The sequence below is a fragment of the Gobius niger genome (genome assembly GCF_951799975.1).
Source record: "Gobius niger genome assembly, chromosome: 12".
Lineage (NCBI taxonomy): Eukaryota > Metazoa > Chordata > Actinopteri > Gobiiformes > Gobiidae > Gobius > Gobius niger.
Window position 1 is genome coordinate 460663 of NC_136863.1, and position 26514 is coordinate 487176.

Consider the following 26514-nt stretch of genomic DNA (forward strand, 5'->3'; position numbering starts at 1 on the left):
AACCGTTAACGGGGGACGAAAACGCAAGAATTCACGTAGCAAACGTGAACCGATATGCAAGCAACAGGGGTCAAAACGTAGTGCTCCGCAAGCTCTAATTTTGGGTGGGGTTCGCGAGAGAGAATAATAAAAGTTGGCTCTGTGGCGCCCCCTCAAACAGGCAGTTTACATTGACCCAATGGAGGAGCGGTCGCAAAAAAAATCATGGTACAAAAGTGACATTGGCCAAGGACATAGACCACGTCAGGACATGTCAAAAATGATATTATGACCCCGCCCTAAATGCTACAGGAAGTCGGCCATCTTGGCCCGAACCTCAAACCTTCAAAATCGTACCTCTTGAACTTCTGGCCCCTGATCCCAGAGTTTTCGATGGAAAGCCTCCAATTTTGGCCAACATGTCCCAAACCCATGTGGCTTTCAAAATCATTATCATTATTTCAATTTTTTTTTTATTATTGGGCGTGGTCCTGACCAGGCCGCAACTGAGAGGCCATTTTCAGCAAATTTCAAAGCCTCATATCTTTCACAGACTTGGCCGGATTGGAACGGACCCAATCCGGCGCGCGTGCACATTCCCCACCTGGACCTAGTGGTGTGCACACGCAGACGCTATCGCCAAAAAGTCCTTTAAATGTCTTTTAAGTGGCTTGTAAGTTGCCCGCCCATCCTCCGTGAATATAGCCAGAGGTCTGCACTGTAATGCAACTTAAAGGGACTTTCGCATATAATGCACTGTAATGCAACTTAAAGGGACTTTCACATATAATGCACTGTAATGCAACTTAAAGGGACTTTCGCATATAATGCAGTATAATGCAACTAAATGGAGATTTTCACAATAAAAGCACTATTATGCAATTATGATTTTTTTTCACAATTTTTGCAATTTCTGCATTAGTAGCCTACGATTCCACAATCAATCACAATTGCACAGCAATTGCAAAATGTTCTAGTTATGTTATGAAATTAGCTTGTGAAGCTACAGTCTGGTACGGTCATCTTTGCTCTCGAGTATTATGTAATTGTACACTGTCCTGATAGATAGACAAACAAACAAACAAACAAACAAACAAACAAACAAACAAACAAACAAACAAACAAACAAACAAACAAACAAACAAACAAACAAACAAACAAACAAACAAGCAGTGACCCCAGGTTGGGTGTGAGGCACATGTTTGGGGAAGAGGGAGAGAGTGTGGTCCCAAGGGACAAGATCAAGCATTGTGGTTAAAAGGGACGAGAGCGATCGGGGCGGTCAAAATGAGCGAGTTCGATCATGGGGCTCACAAGGGCCTAGAGTGGTCAGGGGGGCTCGCAAGGACCTCGTGTGATGAGGAGTGGTCGCAAGGGACCAAAGCAAACAGAGGTGGTCGTAAGGCATGAGAGCGAGCGGAGGTGGTCGTAAGGCATGAGAGCGAGCGGGGTGGTCGCAAGGGGGGAGTGCGCCAGGGGCGAGGGCCTTTATCGCCGCGCGGCTTTAATATTTGTATTAATTTCAGCACAGTAAATATAACTGTTGTAAATGCAGTTTTTAAAATGAGCTCATGGCAAACGTGTCCCTGAAAATGATGCATCAGTGATTCTCTTCTATTTTCTACCATTCACTCATTTCTTTTGATAAATAGTGAACGTAAATTGAAAGTAAATAAAGTTTATTTGTAAAACTCTTCCCACAGATAAAAGTCAGTGCTGTGCAGACAGAGGTGAATAAAATAACATCAATAACAAAAGGAAAGAAGTCTTTAAAGTCTTTTTAAAAGAGTCCACAGAGCGGCGCTCATGGAGGGACTGGGGGCTCAGCCTGAGACTCCAGGTCTCCTCGGGTTTTAAACTGAGGTCTTCAGGAGACCCTGACCTGAACCCTGAGGTCCTGACACGCCCGGACAGTCAGGACTAACATCTGAAAGCCGATGGAGACGTGAAGGACGGACAATCTGAAGATTCACACCAGTGAAAACAGAATTACAATAATGAGTACGAGTCGAGCGCGTGGATGATCCATTTAAGATCTGATTTTGACAACATTTTCCTCACTTTGGAGATACTTCTCATCAAATGTGATAAAGCAGTTTTTGTTCAGCTGACGAGAGTGACCCTCAAAGACATGGATCAAAGCCCAGAGCACCAGGGGCTCTTCAGGGGGGTCTTCAGGGGGTCTTCAGGGGGCTCTTCAGGGGGCTCTTCAGGGGGGTCTTCAGGGGGGTCTTCAGGGGGTCTTCAGGGGGTCTTCAGGGGCTCTTCAGGGGGGTTTCTTATCAGCAGCAATGACCAGAGCTTCTGCTTTGTTCACATTTACCTGAAGGTAAGAACCAGTTGTTGATGTAAGATTCACAAACACAGATGAAACGTGAGACTCTGAGTCACTGAAGGAGCAATAACTGAAAATAAGACACATTTTCAAAACCACGAATCAATGGAGAGGCGTCAACAGAAACAAAGCCGGCCCCAGAACAGAGCCCTGAGGAACCATTTACATATGAAGCACTTATGAAGCGAACCATTGGAAAACAGAAAAGTCCATCTGCCAATCAGTAATCCTCTGTCCTCAGTGACGTCTCCTCTGTCCTCAGTGACGTCTCCTCTGTCCTCAGTGACGTCTCCTCTGTCCTCAGTGACGTCTCCTCTGTCCTCAGTGACGTCTCCTCTGTCCTCAGTCTGTCCGGCTGTGGTCTGACCTCTGACAGCTGTGGTCCTGGTGGTCCTCTGGCCTCAGTGCTCGGCTCCTCCAGTCTGACTCTCCTGGACCTCAGTAACAATGACCTCCAGGACTCCGGAGTGGAGCTGCTGTGTGAGGGACTGAAGAGCGCCCCCTGCAGGCTGGACACGCTCAGGTGAGTCGGTAACACTTTCCCACCTGCTCCTGAGCTCCTCCTTTTTTTTCCTCACTTTTTTTATTGGGCAGTCGTCTCATTTTTCGTCAAAGTTTTCTCACTTTTTTGTCACATTTCCGTCCTCAGTTTTGTTGCTATTTTCACACATTTTTTCCAGAAGCTTTTGGATTGGGGTAAAGCTGGAGAAAATGTGCTCGGTTCAGGTGGGAGTTAAAGGAACAGGCCACCGTTTTTACATACTGAGATATGTTCTTACCTAACCTTAGTCGAGTTAATATATCCCCGTCTGGTCTTTGTCCGTGCGCTCACACATACGCAGCCTCTCCCACATGTCACATAGCTCCGAAAAAGCTCACGATAGAAGCTACCAAGCTCTTCCATGTGTTCCCTATTTAAATAAAGTTACGTGAAGTGTTTTCATGCCAAGTATATTTACACAGAAATGATACAAGGAGCACAAGTAGAAAGACTTCCTAAAGAACTCATAAAGACTTCCCCCGCTCACTTCCGTCAATAACCTTTAGGAGTTACTGCGCGGACGTTGTGCTCCTCGAATCATTTCTGTGTAAATATACTTCGCATGAAAATACTTCACGTAACTTTATTTAAATAGGGAACACGTGGAAGAGCTTGGTAGCTTCTATCGTGAGCTTTTTTGGAGCTATGTGACATGTGGGAGAGGCTGCGTATGTGTGAGCGCACGGACAAAGACCAGACGGGGATATATTAACTCCACTACGGTTAGGTAAGAACATGTCTCAGTATGTAAAAACGCTGGCCTATTCCTTTAAGGGGTTAATATTGCCTGCAGTTCACAAACCATCCACCAGGGGGTGCTGCAGCGCCCTCGGCACCCTCGGTTCCCACGGCCTTGGACTAAGTCACTAAGTGGGTGTGGCTTCACTCAGAAGGCGTCTTAGGCAACGCCCACAAATGACCAGAGGATCAAAGAACAACTGACCTCCATCACAGACGTCCCCACCCCCCCCCCCCCCCCACGAGGGGGGGGGGGGGGGTGTCTGTGTGGTCAGAGAGGGTCAGTGACGTCTCCTCTGTCTCCTCTGTCCTCAGTGACGTCTCCTCTGTCCTCAGTGACGTCTCCTCTGTCCTCAGTGACGTCTCCTCTGTCCTCAGTGACGTCTCCTCTGTCTCCTCTGTCCTCAGTGACGTCTCCTCTGTCCTCAGTGACGTCTCCTCTGTCTCCTCTGTCCTCAGTGACGTCTCCTCTGTCTCCTCTCTCCTCAGTGACGTCTCCTCTGTCCTCAGTGACGTCTCCTCTGTCTCCTCTGTCCTCAGTGACGTCTCCTCTCTCCTCAGTGACGTCTCCTCTGTCTCCTCTGTCCTCAGTGACGTCTCCTCTGTCCTCAGTGACGTCTCCTCTCTCCTCAGTGACGTCTCCTCTGTCTCCTCTGTCCTCAGTGACGTCTCCTCTGTCCTCAGTGACGTCTCCTCTGTCCTCAGTGACGTCTCCTCTGTCTCCTCTGTCCTCAGCCTGACCCTCTGTGGTCTGACCTCTCTCTGCTGTGGTCCTGGTGGTCCTCTGTCCTCAGTCCTCGGCTCCTCCAGTCTGACTCTCCTGGACCTCAGTAACAATGACCTCCAGGACTCAGGGGTGGAGCTGCTGTGTGAGGGACTGAAGAGCGCCCCCTGCAGGCTGGACACTCTCAGGTGACGCGCTCCCATCATGCACTCTGTCTCCGTCACATTATTTCACTCTTGACTTGTCTTCAGGCTGTCTGGATGCATGGTCTCCGAGAGGGGCGGGGCTTCTCTGGCCGCCGCTCTGAGCTCCGCCCCCTTCCATCTGACAGAGTTAGACCTGAGATACAACAATCCAGGATCCTCCACCGAGAAGCTGAGCGCTCTACAGGCCTCACAGCGCCCCCTACAGACACTCAGGTGAGTCTACAGGCCTCACAGCGCCCCCTGCAGGCCTCACAGCGCCCCCTACAGACACTCAGGTGAGTCTACAGGCCTCACAGCGCCCTCTGCAGGCCTCACAGCGCCCCCTGCAGGCCTCACAGCGCCCCCTACAGGCCTCACAGCGCCCCCTGCAGACGCTCAGGTGAGTCTACAGGCCTCACAGCGCCCCCTACAGACGATCAGGTGAGACTACAGGCCTCACAGCGCCCCCTACAGACGCTCAGGTGAGTCTACAGGCCTCACAGCGCCCCCTACAGACGCTCAGGTGAGTCTACAGGCCTCACAGCGCCCCCTGCAGACGCTCAGGTGAGTCTACAGGCCTCACAGCGCCCCCTGCAGACACTCAGGTGAGACTACAGGCCTCACAGCGCCCCCTACAGGCCTCACAGCGCCCCCTACAGGCCTCACAGCGCCCCCTACAGGCCTCACAGCGCCCCCTACAGGCCTCACAGCGCCCCCTGCAGACACTCAGGTGAGTCTACAGGCCTCACAGCGCCCCCTACAGGCCTCACAGCGCCCCCTACAGGCCTCACAGCGCCCCCTACAGGCCTCACAGCGCCCCCTGCAGACGCTCAGGTGAGTCTACAGACCTCACAGCGCCCCCTACAGACACTCAGGTGAGTCTACAGGCCTCACAGCGCCCCCTACAGGCCTCACAGCGCCCCCTACAGGCCTCACAGCGCCCCCTACAGGCCTCACAGCGCCCCCTACAGACACTCATGTGAGTCTACAGGCCTCACAGCGCCCCCTGCAGACACTCAGGTGAGTCTACAGGCCTCACAGCGCCCCCTGCAGACACTCAGGTGAGACTACAGGCCTCACAGCGCCCCCTGCAGACACTCAGGTGAGACTACAGGCCTCACAGCGCCCCCTGCAGACACTCATGTGAGTCTACAGGCCTCACAGCGCCCCCTACAGACGCTCAGGTGAGTCTACAGGCCTCACAGCGCCCCCTACAGACGCTCAGGTGAGTCTACAGGCCTCACAGCGCCCCCTACAGGCCTCACAGCGCCCCCTGCAGACACTCATGTGAGTCTACAGGCCTCACAGCGCCCCCTACAGACGCTCAGGTGAGTCTACAGGCCTCACAGCGCCCCCTACAGGCCTCACAGCGCCCCCTACAGGCCTCACAGCGCCCCCTACAGACGCTCAGGTGAGTCTACAGGCCTCACAGCGCCCCCTGCAGACACTCAGGTGAGACTACAGGCCTCACAGCGCCCCCTACAGGCCTCACAGCGCCCCCTACAGGCCTCACAGCGCCCCCTATAGACGCTCAGGTGAGTCTACAGGCCTCACAGCGCCCCCTGCAGACACTCAGGTGAGACTACAGGCCTCACAGCGCCCCCTACAGACGCTCAGGTGAGACTACAGGCCTCACAGCGCCCCCTACAGACGCTCAGGTGAGTCTACAGGCCTCACAGCGCCCCCTATAGACGCTCAGGTGAGTCTACAGGCCTCACAGCGCCCCCTGCAGACACTCAGGTGAGACTACAGGCCTCACAGCGCCCCCTGCAGACACTCAGGTGAGACTACAGGCCTCACAGCGCCCCCTACAGGCCTCACAGCGCCCCCTACAGACACTCAGGTGAGTCTACAGGCCTCACAGCGCCCCCTACAGACACTCAGGTGAGTCTACAGGCCTCACAGCGCCCCCTACAGACGCTCAGGTGAGTCTACAGGCCTCACAGCGCCCCCTACAGACGCTCAGGTGAGTCTGCAGGCCTCACAGCGCCCCCTGCAGACGCTCAGGTGAGTCTACAGGCCTCACAGCGCCCCCTACAGGCCTCACAGCGCCCCCTGCAGACACTCAGGTGAGTCTACAGGCCTCACAGCGCCCCCTACAGACGCTCAGGTGAGTCTACAGGCCTCACAGCGCCCCCTGCAGACGCTCAGGTGAGTCTACAGGCCTCACAGCGCCCCCTACAGACGCTCAGGTGAGTCTACAGGCCTCACAGCGCCCCCTGCAGACGCTCAGGTGAGTCTACAGGCCTCACAGCGCCCCCTGCAGACGCTCAGGTGAGTCTACAGGCCTCATGTCTCCTGCTCTGGCTCACTCTGGTCTTCTGTTCAGGCTGGATCCTGCTGGAGAGAAGTTCATGGTCCCAGGTCTGAGGAAATGTGAGTATGAAGAGTGTGGGTTATGAGGATGATGTTCCAGAGTGTGGGTTATGAGGATGATGTTCCAGAGTGTGGGTTATGAGGATGATGTTCCAGAGTGTGGGTTATGAGGATGATGTTCCAGAGTGTGGGTTATGAGGATGATGTTCCAGAGTGTGGGTTATGAGGATGGGTTGTTCCGATGTACGATATCATGGTCCATCGTGATGGATGAGCAACATCTCGATGTAGAGCCACCATCGTGATGCCACGCCCCCTCCTGTCAGAAACACGCCCCCTCCTGTCAGAGACACGCCCCTCCTGTCAGAAACACGCCCCCTCCTGTCTCTCTCTCTCTCTCTCTCTCTCTCTCTCTCTCTCTCTCTCTCCTCTCTCTCCTCTCTCTCCTCTCTCCTCTCTCTCCTCTCTCTCTCTCTCCTCTCTCTCCTCTCTCTCCTCCTCTCCTCTCTCTCCTCTCTCCTCTCTCTCCTCTCTCTCTCTCTCTCTCTCTCTCTCTCTCTCTCTCTCTCTCTCTCTCTCTCTCTCTCCTCTCTCTCTCTCTCTCTCTCTGAAAGCAGCTTCGCGTGGTCTCGCTTTGCTTCATACGAAAACTAAACAGTTTTAAAATGTGAGATGGCTCTCACTTCGGAGCTCGCTGAGCGCGCATGGGTTTAGATTATTCTCACGAAGGACTGAGAGAGGAGAGAGAGAGGAGAGAGAGAGGAGAGAGAGAGGAGAGAGAGGAGAGAAAGAGGAGAGAAAGAGGAAAGAGAGAGGAGAGAAAGAGGCGGTGCAGGAGTTACGAGGTTACAGCTCACGGACCGGGCGACGCCTGGAGCGGCTTCAAAAACGTATACGCTACGACGCAAACGTGTAAATATTGTCCCGTTCACTGTTTCTGAAACATTACGTTAAAACTGAGCAAATGCAAATGATAAGCTCTGATTTACATTTGTATCAGTGTGATGAGAGTCTGGTATTGAGGAGTTAAGGCTCTGAATAAGTCGTTCTCTCAGACTTTACACACGAGTTTTAACACGTTTCTTTTGCTAAAGTCGTGTCCGTGACTCTGCTCAGATCAGGTTTAGTTTGGATCCATTTATCTGCAATCTCACATGTTCCTTAAAAATCATATAACATAAATAATATGCAGCTTCTTTATGGGCTTGTGTAAATGTCTGTAAAAATGTGTGTTGTGCTGCAGACGCCTGTGAGGTCTCTCTGGATCCGAACTCTCTGAACAACATCTCCTTCTGTCTGAGGACCTCCGCTCCGTGACTCAGGTGGAGGAGGCTCAGTCGTATCCAGATCACGTGGACAGGTTCTCAGACTGGCCTCAGGTGCTGAGCTCCTCCGGCCTGAGGGGGCGCTGTTACTGGGAGGTGGACTGGAGCGCGAGGAGGGGGGGGTGTGTGATCGCGGTGAGTTACAGAGGAACCGGAGGAACCAGAGGAACCGGCCTCAGGGGGCGGGACAGCGCGTTCGGGTTCAACCATGGCTCCTGGTGTCTGATGATGGATGGAGGAGACCACTACGTCACTCACAACGGCAGCAGCACGTTCCTCCCAGGGAAAGAGGGCGTGTCCTCGGGCAGAGTGGGCGTGTTCCTGGACTGGGAGGGCGGAGCTCTGACCTTCTATGACGTCACTGATGGAGGACACGCCCACCGCGACTCCGTCAGCTCCGCCTTCACTGAGGAGCTGTTCCCTGGGTTTCGACTGATCGATCCAGGCGACTCTGTGACTGTGGTGGATCTGACCAATCAGAGACCGGCTCAGCACGACCTCTGACCTCTGCACCGTCATAACCAGTCCAAAAGTACTGATACTGTGGTTTAACCCCTTAACTCCCGCCTGAACCGAGCACAGTTTCTCCAGTTTGGCTTTACCCCAATCCAAAAGCTTCTGGAAAAACGGTGTGAAAATAGCAACGAAACTGAGACGAAAACAATGATGGAAATGTGAGAAAAAAGTGAGAAAAAAGTGAGAAAATATTACAAAAAAACGACAAAAAAATGACAAAAAAGTGACAAAAAAGTGACAAAAAAGTGAGAAAAAAGTGAGAAAATATTACAAAAAAACGACAAAAAAATGACAAAAAAGTGACAAAAAAGTGACAAAAAAGTGACAAAAAAGTGACAAAAAATGACAAAAAAATGACAAAAAAATGACAAAAAAAGTGACAAAAAAGTGACAAAAAAGTGACAAAAAAATACAAAAAAATGACAAAAAAATGACAAAAAAATGACAAAAAAGTGACAAAAAAGTGACAAAAAAGTGACAAAAAGTGACAAAAAATGACAAAAAATGACAAAAAATGACAAAAAAATGACAAAAAAATGACAAAAAAAGTGACAAAAAAGTGACCAAAAATGACAAAAAAATGACAAAAAAAAAATGTGACAAAAAAAATGACAAAAAATGACAAAAAAAGTGACAAAAAAGTGACAAAAAATGACAAAAAAATGACAAAAAAATGTGACAAAAAATGACAAAAAAATGACAATAAATTTACTAAAATGAGTAGAATACCCCCCCCCCCAAAAATGGAAAAAAACCTGACGTGAGGAAAAAGATCCATTTAGTTTTGCAGGTCTTTCAAATGAGGCGTTACACTGGCCTACAGGATTTGGGTAAAGCTGAACTGGAGAAAATGCTCTCGGTTCAGGCGGGAGTTAAGAGGTTAAAACACGTCCATGGTGACGATGAAGCACAGGCGCCTCCTGCTGGCAGCTTTAGGAATAACTGTAAATAAGTGGGATTATTTGAACATTATTTGAACAAATACGTTTTTATAAACGTTATTTAAAAATGTATTAACCTGATGATTAGGCTCCGCCCACTGAGCCGGCCAATCCAGTTCTTGCTGGTTTTGGGGTAAATGCGTCAGTAGAATCTTTTTCACACGTTCTGGTTCTGATGATCTTGGACTTTTTCTTGTTCAGTAATAAATGTTTTTATAAACGCTCTGTGTGTCGTCGTGGCTCAGTGGTTAGTGCTCGTGCTGCACAGCGAGAAGGTCCCGGGTTCGATTCCCACCTGGACGGGCCTTTCTGTGGGGTTATATGTTCTCTCTGTGTCTAAAAACATGTACAATAGGCCAGGGTGAATGAGAGTGTGTGTGAGCGTGCACGTGGGGGACGGCGGGTGGAAATGAGCCGGCTGGTTTACATGCATGAGACACATGTATGTTCATTAACCTCTTAACTCCCGCCTGCACCGAGAGATCTTTTTCCTCACGTCAGCAGATTTCTTTTCCATCATTTTTTTGTTGGGTTTTCAACTCATTTTTGTAACTTTTTTGTCACATTTTTGCCACTTTTTCATCACGTTTTCGTCAAGTTTTGCTATTTTCACAGCTTTTTCCAGAAGCTTTTGGATTGGGGTAAAGCCAAACTGGAGAAAATGTGCTCGGTTCAGGTGGGAGTAAGGGGTTAACATCTGCTGTCCCGACCAAATAAATTAATTAAAAAGAATTAATAAATAAAAAAATTTAAAAACGACTTTAGTGTTAAAACAAACCTCCCACTAACGTTTTATTAAACTACATTTTTTACACTTTTTAGACACAAAGAATAAATGATTTATTGTCAGGAAAATAAAGCCAGTGTTTTCACTCAAAGGAACTTTGGATTATTACAACACTGCAGCAGATTGTTTTTGATTCTTTAAGATGTTGGTGGTTTTGTGAAGTCTGAAAATGAATGAACAAAAGAAAAACATACAAACATAGAACACGACTGTCACAGGTCATGAAGGATTTAAACAGGTCTTCTTTTCATCACGAAGTCACTTTTAAAAGTAAATTCACACTGTAGATCAGGGGGAGGAACGTTTGCTCCGTGCAGGCCCTCCGACTGTCGCTCGAAGTGAAGCATAACTTCCTGCACATGCCCGTGTTGTACATCATGTATGTTGTACATCATGTATGACATCATGTATGTTGTACATCATGTATGACCTAAACGGGTCTTCAGACATTTGAACGGGATTGTAAATATTTGTTATATTTCTAGAGCATTTTAACCTCTTAAGCCCAACTGAACCGAGCACATTTTCTTCAACTTGGCTTTACCCAAATCTCAAAGCAAAAAAGAGGCAAAAGAGCGACAAAAACACTACACTACAGAAACAACACAAAATGAGATGAAAAAACGACACTAGCACAACAACAGAAATACAACATCACGACAAACACACTTAAAAATACCACAAAATAGCAGTGACACAAAAGACTTAGGCTTTCAAATGAGGCTGTGAACTCTCAGGTCGGCCAGAGCAATGGAAGACCAGGACATTTTTAGTCTTGATCAGGTCACGTGCTAAGTAAATCCAGAAGAAGAAGCTACAACAGACGTGAGCGGAGGACCCATCCTATGAACTGTGGCATAAGGTGTTTAAATCTTTATTATTTTAGAAGGAGAAACAGGTGGACATTAAACTTCTTTCTTAGCTGTGGGTCTGTGGACTCTGTTTCAGGAGGTCCTTCATTCACCTGTATCACCTAAAGGTCACCATGAACACGAGGCTCTGAACTGTGGGTCTGTAGATCCTTCATTCACCTGTGACTGACTTCATGTGTGTTTATTCACATGTCCTTGTAATGTTCTAGACATGATGGAAACTGTTCTGTTAGTGATGCTTAATCAAACCCACAGCTCCCCCTGCTGGCCATGTGGCCTCACAGCTCCCCTGCTGGCCGTGTGGCCTCAGCTCCCCTGCTGGCCGTGTGGCCTCACAGCTCCCCTGGCTGGCCGTGTGGCCTCACAGCACTTTGGATGAGCTCATGTCTCAAAGGAAACGCCTTCAGGCTGAAACAGTTCTGTCTCTAAGACGACAAAGCAACAAACCACAGTTCACTGAGGCTCAGCTCGTCGGGGTTTTACTCGTGTTTACAGATTTATTTGACTTTATTTTATGTTTTAAAAATAAACATCCAGATTTACGAGCTGCATTTGAACGTGCCTTGGCCAACCTTTTCCTGTGCGTCTGTACTGGACTGAAAACTTCCTGTTTCAGAATCCGTTATCACCGGAGAGAGCTGTCAGGAGGTCCCTCAGGAGTTCCTTCAGGAGGTCCTTCAGGAGGGTCTGCAGTCAGGAGGTCTGCAGCCAGGAGGTCCTTCAGGAGGTCTGCAGTCAGGAGGTCCCTCAGGAGGTCCTTCAGGAGGTCCTTCAGGAGGTCTGCAGTCAGGAGGTCCCTCAGGAGGTCCCCCAGGAGGTCTGCAGTCAGGAGGTCCTTCAGGAGGTCTGCAGTCAGGAGGTCCTTCAGGAGGTCCTTCAGGAGGTCCTTTAGGAGGTCTGCAGTCAGGAGGTCCCCCAGGAGGTCCTTCAGGAGGTCAGGTAGGAAACACTCCCAGGTCTCTGATCTTTTAACAGAAGCGATGCTCTGTTTGTGAACCATGTTTCCCTCCATAGAACCTTTATCATCAGTTTAATCACTTAACAACATCGGGCTGTGATATTTTCTCATGGGTGTTGTTTTGATTGATTTCATGGTGTACGTGTGTGATTGTTGATTCATTTGTTACTTTGAAGTTTCCTTCCCGATGAAGGAAACTTGTTTCTTTGATATCCCACATTATTCTGTTTACCTTTGAGGACAAAGACAAACATGGGCAGTTTTATTGTTGACAAGAGAAGCAGACGTAGGGAGAGCAGTTCTATCAGAGTGAACAGTAGGACTGAGGTCAAACGTGAGGACAAAGGGTCAAATATTTAAAACAATCTTCAATTAAATAAAAATACTTTTGCAAAGTATTTTTATATATGATGTTCCTAAAGAATTATGTACATGTTTTCATCTAATGATTGTAAGGTCCACACAGGCTTTTTTAGTCATGTGGTGTGAGTAATGTCTCCATGGTAACGCTGAGGGGAGGGGCTGACTCAGCACAAACACAAACACCTGTCCCAGGACTGTAGGACTGTGACTTTGTAAATAAAGAGTTGTGTGATCAGCGCTGACTGTACACAGAGCGCTGACCGAGGCGAAGCAGCGACAGGGGTGCCCAGTTACTGACCCACTTTAAATATCTCTGGATCCCACCATCAAATTCAATTTAAAAAACTACAAACAAATTCGACCTTTTATTCCAACAGAAGCAGCAGAGTCAGACCTCCACTGTGATGTTCTCCTGTGATGTTCACGGCCTGGTCCTTTGCTGGAGCCGCTGCGCTTAAACCCACTCAGCAGTTATACAAGGCAGCTGTAAAGGATCAAAAAAACCCCAGTCTTTTAATAAACACATATACATTTTTACGTTTTGAAAATCTAAAATGTTTTAAAATGAACTGCCTTGTTTATAGAACGCTACATGACCAGGCCCCGCCTCCTCAAAGGGAATTTATTAAAAAAAAAGAACTTGTGAGACCAGCACTCGATCAGCAGTCTGTGAGGGTCAGGGGGGGCTGTGAGGGTCAGGGGGGGCTGTGAGGTCCAGGGGGGGCTGTGAGGGTCAGGGGGGCTGTGAGGGTCAGGGGGGGCTGTGAGGGTCAGGGGGGGCTGTGAGGGTCAGGGGGGGCTGTGAGGGACATGTGTGAGGTCCAGTTCCGGAGGTGTTTCCATTAAGGCTTGTTCTTTTCTGCCAACAAAGGTGTGACCATTAAGAGGCATTAGGCAGGAACGTGTTTTAAACATAGACTGTAAAAAATAATGGACGTCTCCTCCTCACTCCTCCCCGTTTACCAGAATGACCACGGCCGTGGGGCAATTCATGGCGGATTTACAGACTCCGCCTCCCCAGCTCTGACGAAGCATGTTCCTAAAAAGGACATACGGGCGGGATTTTCACCGTAGACTCGGCCCTTGCGTGACGTGTAGCTCGCGCTGCTCCAATGCTAACAGTCCGAGCCTCGTTAAGTACCAGATTTCAAAAAATTCATATTACGAAAACCAGCCTGGTTTCATATAGTGTTATTAACCCAGCGTTATCTCAGGAGGAAGATCAGCCTCGTCTAGTGTTGAAACAATTGAAACCAGGCTTTAAAGTAGTTTTTAACGTGTCTAAAGTCCAATGCTTTTCAATGGGGGCCTAGCGGCGATATGGAGGTACTGCAGCAACGGCGGAGCAATGGCGGCCCCCACGTTTGTGGTCAAAAAGCAGGGCAGCCAGCGGCCATTGGTTTTGAATACTCGCAGGTACAGGTGTGTGAGTGGGCGGGACGAGGGGAGTGGCCTATGAAAGAGACGTTGCCTGTTTGGTCTGTAATGCACTGCTGTGTGTTGTGGCTTATGTGTTTTATATGTTGTATGTTCTTGTTTTTTATGGGACTGCGGATGGAAATGAGCCTTGAGCTAAATATTCACAGCACTATCGTCTGTTCATTAATCTATAAATGAGATGAGATCACGCATATACATCCCCCACAGTCTCACCCGTTTCCTTCACTGTGAAACCGGGAGATTAGGGGGAGAAATGAGTGAGCGGGAGACAGGGTTGAGAATCGGGAGGCTCTTAGATTTGGGCAAAGCCAAACTGGAGAATACGTGCTCGGTTCAGGTGGGGGTGAAGAGGTAACGCTGCATGAACATGAATCCATCTGCTGTACAAGAAATCATCACCATGTCACAGCTCTGTCTCCTCACCAGACGCCGAGCGAGACCAGTGTGGGCGGTGTGACCAGTGTGACCAGTGTGACCAGTGTGACCAGTGTGACCAGTGTTGACGGTGTGACCAGTGTGACCAGTGTGACCAGTGTGACCAGTGTGGACCATGGACAGGGGCTCAGAGGAAGCACAGCCTGCAGCTCACAGAGGACAGACGGATGCTCAGCGCTCAGCCCAGGTAAGAGACGGGTTAGTTTTCTGTCCGTGGTTTTCAAACTGCTCATTAGTTTGGTTTGGTTTGGTTTGGTTCAGGTCTGTGGTTTTCAAACTGCTCATTAGTTTGGTTTTGTTTTGTTCAGGTCTCAGGCTCCAGTGTCGGGGCCATGAAGACCGACGGCTCCAAACCAGAGGGTTCCAAACTGTGGTGCGCGTTCCCCGTCCTCTACAACACTCACACTGTCGCTCTTTTGTCGTGTTTTCATCCTCGTTTTCGTCTCGTTGTTTTCTGCTATTTGGCCTTTTTTTTCCCGAGAAGTTTTTAGATTTGGGTAAAGCCAAACTGGAGAGAATGTGTTGTTGTTGTTGTTGCTGATTTTGTTGTTGATTTCAGCTATTTTGGACATTTTTCCTAGTTTCTTTTGGGGGTGGAGATGTGTCTGTCTCTGGAGAAGGTTTTATGTCTTTGATTTAAGCTTAGGAAATTTGGAGCAAAAACAAAGTGTGTGAGGTTGTTTTTGTGGAGTGTAGATGGATTCATTTCCTTCAGGACAATAATAAAGTGTGATTTGAAGAGTGACTTCAGTCTGTGTTTTCAGGTCTGGATCTGAGTCTCTGAAGAGTGACTGCTCTAAAGACGAAGGCCTGCTGTTCAGAAAAGAGCAGTAAGTCATTTTATTTTATATGTATGAAAATCAGAGAGTCAGACCTTCAAAATAAAATCAAATATATTGTTCCTTCATTGACTTAAAGCTCTGGAGCTACAGCACTTTAGTGTTGAAGCTCCACAGCAGGAGTTTTTACATTGGGGTAAAAATCCACATGACAAAATTATTACAGACCCCTGAGGATTTTCACTCAACTGGTATAAACATGTAGGAGTTCTGCAAAATATAAAGTAAATGGAGTTAAAAACCTTGTGCCCGGCGACTGAGTCAGTCTGTGTTTTCAGGTCTGGATTTGAGTCTCTGAAGAGTGACTGCTCTAAAGACGAAGGCCTGCTGTTCAGAAAAGAGCAGTAAGTAAGTTTATTTTATATGTATGAAAAGAGGAGAGTCAGACCTTCAAAATAAAATAAAATATGTTGCTCCTTCTCTGAAAGTACAAGCACATCCTTGTGTTGATTCTCCCACTACAGGAGCTTTTTTCATGTGTTTAAAATGGTGTAAAAATCTAAATGACAAAATTATTTTAGACCAAAAAATTCATCCCGGAGGAAATTTCACTGAATTGGTTTAAAAAATGTGTGAGTTCTGCAAAAAATAAAGTAAATGGAGTGAAAAACCTTGTGCCCGGCAGTGTTTATTTCGTCAACTAAAATATTTAGTCTTAATTTTAGTCAAAGTGATATTTTTGTGACTAAAATTGGACTAAAACTAAATGAAAAGTTTCTCATGAGACTAAAACTGTGACTAAAATGTCCAGATGTTTGAGTCGACTGAAATCAGACTAAATAAAAATGAAAAGGAGAGACTAAAATCATCCAAACTTGTATTGAGCGTCTGAAAGAGCCTCAGATCATGTTTAAAGGATCAGCTCTGAGCTTTGTTCATGTGGAGCAGAAACATGAAGCAGAGGAACAACATTAAACATGATTAGAATCAATATTATCAATGCAAAGTCCACTCAATTTACTTGCAATTTTAGTCGACTAAAACTGGACTAAAATTGAAATACATTTTCGTCAAAAGACTAAAACTAAATTAAAATATGTTGTCAAAATGAACACTGGTGCCCGGTGTCTGAGTCAGTCTGTGTTTTCAGGTCTGGATCTGAGTCTCTGAAGAGTGACTGCTCTAAAGACGAGGGCCTGCTGTTCCGCCTCGAGGCAGGACCAGGCTCACGGTAAGACCTGGACTCGAGGATCATCTACAGGAACAATACTTTATCTCCAAAGTCAGAAAAATGAGCCATATCAAGAAAACATCACTCCTTAGTCTTTATTTGTGCTGACGGAAAAGATGCTGAAGTATTTCCTGGACCAACAGCTGAGGGCGCTGCGGGGCCCAACATGTCCCATATTGCTTTTTGTTCACGCCCATTTTTCGGTTTTGCTTTGAACAGCTGGCAGAGATGATGGGGAGTGGAGGTGATGAGTTTTGAGGGATTTGAAGCTGTCAGTGCAGTTTTAAACTCTAGGCTCTGTACAACCTGTCAAAGGAATCACAGCACAGAAGCAGGAACCGAACCCAGGGGGAGACGGTCCTGCAGGTGGAGACCACAGGGGGAGATGGTCCTGCAGGTGGAGACCCCAGGGGGAGATGGTCCTGCAGGTGGAGAACACAGGGGGAGATAGTCCTGCAGGTGGAGAACCCAGGGGGAGATGGTCCTGCAGGTGGAGAACACAGGGGGAGATGGTCCTGCAGGTGGAGACCCCAGGGGGAGATGGTCCTGCAGGTGGAGAACACAGGGGGAGACGGTCCTGCAGGTGAACACAGGGGGAGATGGTCCTGCAGGTGGAGAACACAGGGGGAGATGGTCCTGCAGGTGGAGACCCCAGGGGGAGATGGTCCTGCAGGTGGAGTGACTTCATGAGTCTGTGCCCTCAGGTCTGGAGTCAGAGCTGTGTCCATGAAGACGAGAGAGCCCCGAACCTTCAGACCAGGACCAGGACCAGGATCTGCGTCACAGTAAGAGGAACATGGGCTCTCAGACTCTCACATCTCACTCACTGCTGTCTGTCCTTCAGGGAGCAGGGCCTCCAGGACCTCAGTCAGACTCAGCTGGACGCGATCTTCATGGTGAGTCCCTCCTCTGCTCCTCAGACCATCATAGAGTCTTAGGACCATATGGAGTCTGAGGATCATGATGGAGGTTTCATGGGCGTCTGGTTTAAACACAAAGTCTGGTCTCCTGGATTTACAGCTGAGGATTTCTGTCCTTGTTTCCAGCGTCTGGAGAAGAAGATCTTGGATTTTGTCAAGCAGCAGCTGCAGACGTTCCACAGGCTCCTGACCTCAGAGATCATCTCAGAGGCAGAGGAGCAGAGCAGCTCAGAGGCAGAGGAGCAGAGCAGCTCAGAGGCAGAGGAGCAGAGCAGAGAGGCTGTGCTGAACATCACTCTGGACTTCCTGAGGAGGATGGACCAGGAGGCGCTGGCCCAGCGTCTGAGCAGTAAGAGTTTCATGTCTGCACTGATTATGTAGAATCAGACAGAGCTTCTCTCTGGTCCTGAGTCTCTGGTCCTCAGTCTGTGGTCCTCAGACTGTGGTCCTCAGTCTGTGGTCCTCAGTCTGTGGTCCTCAGTCTGTGGTCCTCAGTCTGTGGTCCTCAGTCTAAGGTCCTCAGTCTGTGGTCCTCAGTCTAAGGTCCTCAGTCTCTGGTCCTCAGTCTCTGGTCCTCAGTCTCTGGTCCTCAGTCTGTGGTCCTCAGTCTGAGGTCCTCAGTCTGTGGTCCTCAGTCTGTGGTCCTCAGTCTGTGGTCCTCAGTCTGTGGTCCTCAGTCTCTGGTCCTCAGTCTCTGGTCCTCAGTCTCTGGTCCTCAGTCTGTGGTCCTTAGTCTCTGGTCCTCAGTCTCTGGTCCTCAGTCTAAGGTCCTCAGTCTGTGGTCCTCAGTCTAAGGTCCTCAGTCTCTGGTCCTCAGTCTCTGGTCCTCAGTCTCTGGTCCTCAGTCTGTGGTCCTCAGTCTGTGGTCCTCAGTCTGAGGTCCTCAGTCTCTGGTCCTCAGTCTATGGTCCTCAGTCTGTGGTCCTCAGTCTCTGGTCCTCAGTCTAAGGTCCTCAGTCTCTGGTCCTCAGTCTGTGGTCCTCAGTCTGTGGTCCTCAGTCTCTGGTCCTCAGTCTCTGGTCCTCAGTCTATGGTCCTCAGTCTGTGGTCCTCAGTCTCTGGTCCTCAGTCTGTGGTCCTCAGTCTGTGGTCCTCAGTCTGTGGTCCTCAGTCTGTGGTCCTCAGTCTCTGGTCCTCAGTCTCTGGTACTCAGTCTGTGGTCCTCAGTCTCTGGTCCTCAGTCTGTGGTCCTCAGTCTGTGGTCCTCAGTCTATGGTCCTCAGTCTTTGGTCCTCAGTCTCTGGTCCTCAGTCTTTGGTCCTCAGTCTGTGGTCCTCAGTCTGTGGTCCTCAGTCTGTGGTCCTCAGTCTGTGGTCCTCAGTCTGTGGTCCTCAGTCTTTGGTCCTCAGTCTGTGGTCCTCAGTCTCTGGTCCTCAGTCTGTGGTCCTCAGTCTCTGGTCCTCAGTCTGTGGTCCTCAGTCTATGGTCCTCAGTCTTTGGTCCTCAGTCTCTGGTCCTCAGTCTGTGGTCCTCAGTCTGTGGTCCTCAGTCTGTGGTCCTCAGTCTCTGGTCCTCAGTCTGTGGTCCTCAGTCTTTGGTCCTCAGTCTCTGGTCCTCAGTCTATGGTCCTCAGTCTTTGGTCCTCAGTCTCTGGTCCTCAGTCTGTGGTCCTCAGTCTGTGGTCCTCAGTCTCTGGTCCTCAGTCTGTGGTCCTCAGTCTCTGGTCCTCAGTCTTTGGTCCTCAGTCTCTGGTCCTCAGTCTGTGGTCCTCAGTCTGTGGTCCTCAGTCTGTGGTCCTCAGTCTGTGGTCCTCAGTCTGTGGTCCTCTGTCTGTGGTCCTCAGTCTCTGGTCCTCAGTCTCTGGTCCTCAGTCTGTGGTCCTCAGTCTGTGGTCCTCAGTCTGTGGTCCTCAGTCTGTGGTCCTCAGTCTCTGGTCCTCAGTCTCTGGTCCTCAGTCTGTGGTCCTCAGTCTGTGGTCCTCAGTCTCTGGTCCTCAGTCTCTGGTCCTCAGTCTCTGGTCCTCAGTCTGTGGTCCTCAGTCTGTGGTCCTCAGTCTGTGGTCCTCAGTCTTTGGTCCTCAGTCTCTGGTCCTCAGTCTCTGGTCCTCAGTCTCTGGTCCTCAGTCTCTGGTCCTCAGTCTGTGGTCCTCAGTCTGTGGTCCTCAGTCTTTGGTCCTCAGTCTGTGGTCCTCAGTCTCTGGTCCTCAGTCTCTGGTCCTCAGTCTCTGGTCCTCAGTCTGTGGTCCTCAGTCTCTGGTCCTCAGTCTCTGGTCCTCAGTCTCTGGTCCTCAGTCTCTGGTCCTCAGTCTCTGGTCCTCAGTCAGTGGTCCTCAGTCTTTGGTCCTCAGTCTCTGGTCCTCAGTCTCTGGTCTTCAGTCTGTGGTCCTCAGTCTCTTGTCCTCAGTCTCTGGTCCTCAGTCTCTGGTCCTCAGTCTGTGGTCCTCAGTCTCTGGTCCTCAGACTGAGGACCAGAGACTGAGGTCCTCAGTCTGAGGACCTCAGTCTCTGGTCCTCAGTCTTTGGTCCTCAGTGTTTGGTCCTCAGTCTCTGGTCCTCAGTCTGAGGTCCTCAGTCTCTGGTCCTCAGTCTCTGGTCCTCAGTCTCTGGTCCTCAGTCTCTGGTCCTCAGTCTCTGGTCCTCAGTCTGTGGTCCTCAGTCTGAGTGAACCCCTGTGAGGTCCTCACTCAGGCTCTGTCTCTCTGTCTCGTTTCAGAAGGCTCTGTGAGCGTCTGCAGAGAAGAACTGAAGTCTCACCTGAAGCACAGGTTCAGTCAGGTGTTTGAAGGCGTGGCTAAAGCAGGAGACTCCGCCCCTCTGCAGAAGATCTATACAGAACTCTACATCATAGAGGGCGGGGCCTCAGAGGTCAACCAGGAGCACGAGGTCATCCACATGGAGAGCCTGTCCAGGAGACGAGCAGAGCGTCCCATCACCTGTGAGGACATGTTTAAGAAGCTCCCAGCGTCTGAGCCAATCAGAGCGGTGCTGACTGTGGGCGTGGCCGGCGTGGGGAAGACGGTCCTCACTCAGAAGTTCAGTCTGGACTGGGCTGAAGACAGAGCTCACCAGGACGTCCAGCTGCTGCTGCCCTTCACCTTCAGAGAGCTCAATGTGCTGAAGGACCGGAGCTTCAGCCTGGAGGAGCTGCTCCATCACTTCTTCAGCCAAACCAAACATCTCCACAGCTTTAAAGAGCTGCAGCTGCTCTTCATCCTGGACGGTCTGGACGAGTGCAGACTTCCTCTGGACTTCAGGAGCACCCGCGGCCTGACTGAGCCCACAGAGAGCGCCTCAGTGGAGGAGCTGCTGGTGAACCTCATCAGGGGGAGCCTGCTTCCCTCCGCTCGCCTCTGGATAACCACACGCCCCGCGGCGGCCAATCAGATCCCTGCGGAGTGCGTCTCCATGGTGACGGAGGTGCGAGGCTTCACCGACCCACAGAAGGAGCTGTACTTCAGGAAGAGGTTCACAGACAAGGCCCCCAAAGTCATCTCCCACATCAGGAGCGTCCCCAGCCTCTTCATCATGTGCAACATCCCCATCTTCTCCTGGATCCTCTCCACGGTTTTACAGAAGATTCTGGAGCAAACGGCGAAACCAGAGCTGCCCAAGACTCTCACCCAGATGTACGTGCACTTCCTGGTGGTCCAGGCCAAAGTCAAGAACATCAAGTATCACGAGGGAACAGGAGCCGACCTTCCCTGGACTCAGGAGACCAGGGAGATGGTGAAGTCTCTGGGAAAACTGGCCTTTGAGCAGCTGCTGAAGAGAAACCTGATCTTCTACGAGTCAGACCTGAGCGAGTGTGGGCTGGACGCTGCAGCCGCCTCAGTGTACTCCGGAGTCTTCACACAGGTGTTCAGAGAGGAGCCAGGCCTGTACCAGGACATGGTCTACTGCTTCATCCATCTGAGCGTGCACGAGTTCCTGGCTGCGCTTCACGTCCATCAGACCTTCTTCAGCTCTGGAGAGAACCTGCTGTCCACACAACAGACCTCTGACCCTGAGGAGAACCTGCTGTCCACACAACAGTCCTCTGACCCTGAGGAGAACCTGCTGTCAGCACCACGCTCCTCTGACCCTGAGGAGAACCTGCTGTCAGCACCACGCTCCTCTGACCCTGAGGAGAACCTGCTGTCCCCACACTCCTCTGACCCTGAGGAGAACCTGCTGTCCACACAACAGACCTCTGACCCCGGGGAGAACCTGCTGTCAGCACCACACTCCTCTGACCCTGAGGAGAACCTGCTGTCAGCACCACACTCCTCTGAAAGCCCTAAGTCAAGTATGACACACTCACCCAAACAATTGTCCAAGAAGTCACCTCAGTCAGCACCAACAGGAGCCAAACGAACTGCAGCAGATCCAGAGGACAACCCTCCACACTCTACTGGGAGCTCTGACCACAAGAGGAACCGGCCATCACTACCACACATCTCCAAGACTCCAGACCCTGATCTAACCCCAGAGGAGACCTTCTACCGCTCTGCTGTGGACCCTGATCTAACCCCAGAGGAGACCTTCTACCGCTCTGCTGTGGACCCTGATCTGACCCCAGAGGAGACCTTCTACCGCTCTGCTGTGGATCCTGATCTGACCCCAGAGGAGACCTTCTACCGCTCTGCTGTGGATCCTGATCTGACCCCAGAGGAGACCTTCTACCGCTCTGCTCCAGACCCTGATCTGACCCCAGAGGAGACCTTCTACCGCTCTGCTGTGGACCAGGCCTTGCACAGTCCAAACGGACACCTGGACCTGTTCCTGCGCTTCCTCCTGGGGCTGTCTCTGCCGACCAATCAGCAGCTGCTCCACGGTCTGCTGACTGAAACAGGAAGTGATCAGACCAATCAGAGGACAGTGAAGTACATCAAACAGAAGCTGGATGAAGAAGGCGTGTCTGCAGAGCGGAGCCTGAACCTGCTGCACTGTCTGAGCGAGCTGAACGACCGCAGTCTGCTGGAGGAGATCCAGAAGGTCACGAGAGGAGGAGGTCCCTCTGACAGACTCATGTCTCCAGCTCAGTGGTCAGCTGTTTCCTTCCTGCTCCTGTCCTCAGACTCAGACCTGGAGAACTTTGACCTCAGGAAGTACTCTCCCTCAGAGGAGGGTCTCCAGGGTCTGCTGCCGGTCGTCAGAGCCTCCACCAAAGCCACGTGAGTCCAGACGAGTTCAGCCCAGGGACCTTTGGGGCATTTCACCCTCCAGACCTTCCCCATCTCTTCTCTGATCCTTCACCCTGATCCTGTCTCCTCTGTCCTCAGTGACGTCTCCTCTGTCTCCTCTGTCCTCAGCCTGACCCTCTGTGGTCTGACCTCTCTCTGCTGTGGTCCTGGTGGTCCTCTGGCCTCAGTGCTCGGCTCCTCCAGTCTGACTCTCCTGGACCTCAGTAACAATGACCTCCAGGACTCAGGAGTGGAGCTGCTGTGTGAGGGACTGAAGAGCGCCCCCTGCAGGCTGGACACGCTCAGGTGAGTCCACATCAGAGGAAACTGAGAGAATCATTTAAATGTGGTTGGAAAAATCTCCCAGTGAAAACAGTATTTTTTTCCCCCCAAAAATAAATATAGTAAAAATCTAAATCTGCTGTTTGGATGAAAACTGCCTCCCACCCTCATAGACGTTTTTCTTGAGGCTCCAAAGGTTCTCAATAGGGCTGAGGTCAGGGGAGGAGGGGGTCCACATCATGAGTTTCTCTCCTTTTATGCCCATAGCAGCCAGTGATGCAGAGGTTTTCTTTACAGCATAGAAGAAAGTGGTCATTTTCACACCTTCAGGGATCCTAAAGGGACTGACCAGCTCTCTCCCCATGACTCTGACTCCGCCCCCTCTTTACTGACGTCACAGCCTTGTTGGGACATGGTGGTCATTCACCTCCATCCATCTGACCATCCAGGGTCACACGGCCTCATCAGTGAACAAGACTGTGTGTAAATGAGTCTCATGTATTTCTGAGCCACTGCAGCCGTTTCTGCTTCAGCTTCAATGAACAGTTTAGGGGAGGCCGGAGAGAAGGTTTATGCACAACTGCAGCCTCTGGAGGGTCGGCTTTGTAGCTGCTGTTCTCTTAATCTGATGTGTTTGTCTGGCAGAAACCGTCCTCATTGTGCCTTTATCTGCACAAACCCGAGTGTGTCTGAATCAGCCACAAAACGATGATTACGCTTAATCTTTACTGAAATATCGAAGGTTTTCATACCGAGACCAAGACATTCAACTATTTCACACTTTTCATCAGCAGAAAGATCATTTTTCTTTCCCTTATTGCTTGAACCGATCCGTCTGTCCATCTCACGCTCCATCCGTCCCTCACTGAGAACAAGACCCCGAGATACTTGAACTCCTCCACTTAAGGCGAGGACTCCCCACCGACCTGAAGAGGGGAGGCTCCTTTTCCCGCTGGAAAAACATGGTGTTCTCCACAAGGTCCTGATATAATGAAGCCAACAGAACAACATCATCTGCAAACAGCAGAGACGAGATCCTGAGGCTCCCAAACCGGACGCCCATGTCTCCAGCCTCCCTCGGAATCTCACCCAGGTGGAGCTGACAGAGGGATCTACCAGACGTTCCTAGCAGATCCTCACAACAGCCGGAGATCTGCACAGCTGCAAAGTCGATCGTCAACGCTCTGGTGCCACGTGCACTTGTGGACACCCTTGTGCTCGAACATGTTATGGACAAACTGTACCTCGCACAGAAGTCCAATAACAGAACACACTCGTGTTCAGATCAGAGAGAATCACCTTCGTCCAGGTCTCCCTGTCGCTGCCCACGTGGGGCCCCCCAGTAGAAGAATGGAGCCGGGTACTCGGCAAAGATGTTGGGCCCGTCGGCCAAAGGTGAGAGACCTGTCCCCGACCCGAAGGCGTAGGGACACGACCCTCTTGTTTACTAGGGTGAACCCGCGGCGGCTGAGCTGGGGGGCAACAAGCAAGCCTCCCCCAGCCCGCCGCTCCTTATGGGCCAGTCCAGCCTCTCTCCAGGACCTGGGACCCGGAACCAAGCTGTGCGTGGAGGTGAGGCCGACTATATATAGCCGGTGTCTCTCAACCTCCCGCACAAGCTCGGGCAATGCTTAGTTTACCTGCTTGACTAGTTTCTCATGAAGTCATGAAGTCTTAGTCTGACCCGTCACGTAGGACCTGGTTGCCATGGGAGACCCTGCCAGGGGAGGCTCTCAGGATCATTCGGGCACTCGAACAGCCCCACCACGTTAAGGTATCAGAGTAACCTGTAACGCTGTGTCTTTAGGCTGTCTGGATGTATGGTGTCAGAGAGGGGCGGGGCTTCTCTGGCCGCCGCTCTGAGCTCCGCCTTCTTACATCTAAGAGAGTTAGACCTGAGGTACAACCATCCAGGATCCTCCACCGAGAAGCTGAGCGCTCTACAGGCCTCACAGCGCCCCCTGCAGACGCTCAGGTGAGTCTACAGACACTCAGGTGAGTCTACAGGCCTCACAGCGCCCCCTGCAGACGCTCAGGTGAGTCTACAGGCCTCACAGCGCCCCCTACAGACACTCAGGTGAGTCTACAGGCCTCACAGCGCCCCCTACGGGCCTCACAGCGCCCCCTGCAGACGCTCAGGTGAGTCTACAGGCCTCACAGCGCCCCCTACAGACACTCAGGTGAGTCTACAGGCCTCACAGCGCCCCCTACAGACGCTCAGGTGAGTCTACAGGCCTCACAGCGCCCCCTACAGACACTCAGGTGAGTCTACAGGCCTCACAGCGCCCCCTACAGACGCTCAGGTGAGTCTACAGGCCTCACAGCGCCCCCTACAGACGCTCAGGTGAGACTACAGGCCTCACAGCGCCCCCTGCAGACGCTCAGGTGAGTCTACAGGCCTCACAGCGCCCCCTACAGACACTCAGGTGAGTCTACAGGCCTCACAGCGCCCCCTGCAGACGCTCAGGTGAGTCTACAGGCCTCACAGCGCCCCCTACAGACGCTCAGGTGAGTCTACAGGCCTCACAGCGCCCCCTGCAGACGCTCAGGTGAGTCTACAGGCCTCACAGCGCCCCCTGCAGACGCTCAGGTGAGTCTACAGGCCTCATGTCTCCTGCTCTGGCTCACTCTGGTCTTCTGTTCAGGGTGGATCCTGCTGGAGAGAAGTTCATGGTCCCAGGTCTGAGGAAATGTGAGTATGAAGAGTGTGGGTTATGAGGATGATGTTCCTGTGTGGGTTATGAGGATGATGTCCCAGTGTCATGTGTGTTGTTGTGCTGCAGACGCCTGTGAGGTCTCTCTGGATCCTACCACAGCGTACAGGTATCTCCTTCTGTCTGAGGACCTTCGCTCTGTGGCTCGTGTGAAGAAGGACGAGGCTCCGTCGTATCCAGATCACGTGGACCGGTTCACCGTCTACCCTCAGGTGCTGAGCTCCTCCGGCCTGAGGGGGCGCTGTTACTGGGAGGTGGACTGGAGCGTGAGGGAGCGGCGCTGTGGGATAGCGGTGAGTTACAGAGGAACCCGAGGAACCGGAGGAACCGGAGGAGACGAGGGCGAGAGCGGGTTCGGATACAACGACCAATCCTGGAGTCTGCTGATCAGAGGGGGCGGAGTCTGCTTCGTCCATCACAACAACAACGGCACAGAGCTCCCGGGCAAAGTGGGCGTGTCCTCAGGCAGAGTGGGCGTGTTCTTGGACTGGGAGGGCGGAGCTCTGTCCTTCTATGACGTCACGGATGGAGGACACGCCCACATCTACACCTTCAGCTCCGCCTTCACTGTGGAGCTGTTTCCTGGGTTCTACCTGGGGGATCCAGGCGACTCTGTGACTGTGGTGGATCTGACCAATCAGAGAGCGGCACAACACGACCTCTGACCTCTGCACCGTCACGATATAACGAGTCCAAAAGTACTAATACTGTGGTTTTACTCTGACACTGCAGTATAAAGTACTCAGACGTTTGCTGCAGATGGACTTATGAAAAACCTGAGCATTAAAGTGTGTCTGGCCTTAACCTCTGACCCCACCGCTTTAACCCCTTAACTCCCGCCTGAACCGAGCACTTTTTCTACAGTTTGGCTTTACCCCAATCCAAAAGCTTCTGGAAAAAAGCTGTGAAAATAGCATCGAAACTGAGACGAAAACAATGACAAAAAAGTGACGAAAAAGGGACGAAAAATGGATGAAAAAATGGCAAAAATGTTACATAAAAGTGGCGAGAAATTTGGCAAAAATGTGACAA

General features: G+C 50.9%; 1 protein-coding gene and 1 long non-coding RNA gene across 2 annotated transcripts in view; both read left to right on the forward strand.

Annotated features, from left to right (window-relative positions):
• The window catches only part of LOC306971960 (uncharacterized protein), a gene marked incomplete at its 3' end in the record, with an annotated part of 64683 nt that overhangs the window by 3326 nt on the left and 34843 nt on the right, over nt 1-26514 (forward strand). The window contains exons 2-17 of the mRNA XM_079568403.1: nt 2661-2837; nt 4329-4505; nt 4569-4736; nt 6832-6878; nt 8062-8131; nt 8179-8588; nt 11876-12161; nt 16385-16465; nt 17310-17361; nt 17512-17611; nt 20038-20435; nt 20742-21050; nt 21645-22477; nt 22616-22792; nt 24576-24743; nt 25414-25460. Coding sequence (XP_079424529.1) covers nt 2661-2837; nt 4329-4505; nt 4569-4736; nt 6832-6878; nt 8062-8131; nt 8179-8588; nt 11876-12161; nt 16385-16465; nt 17310-17361; nt 17512-17611; nt 20038-20435; nt 20742-21050; nt 21645-22477; nt 22616-22792; nt 24576-24743; nt 25414-25460 — 3500 coding nt within the window. The remainder of the gene's footprint in view (nt 1-2660; nt 2838-4328; nt 4506-4568; nt 4737-6831; nt 6879-8061; nt 8132-8178; nt 8589-11875; nt 12162-16384; nt 16466-17309; nt 17362-17511; nt 17612-20037; nt 20436-20741; nt 21051-21644; nt 22478-22615; nt 22793-24575; nt 24744-25413; nt 25461-26514) is intronic.
• LOC306971085 lies at nt 14570-15282 on the forward strand. The gene is made up of 3 exons (XR_013793437.1): nt 14570-14642; nt 14764-14834; nt 15220-15282. It is a non-coding gene; the product is annotated as an uncharacterized lncRNA (long non-coding RNA).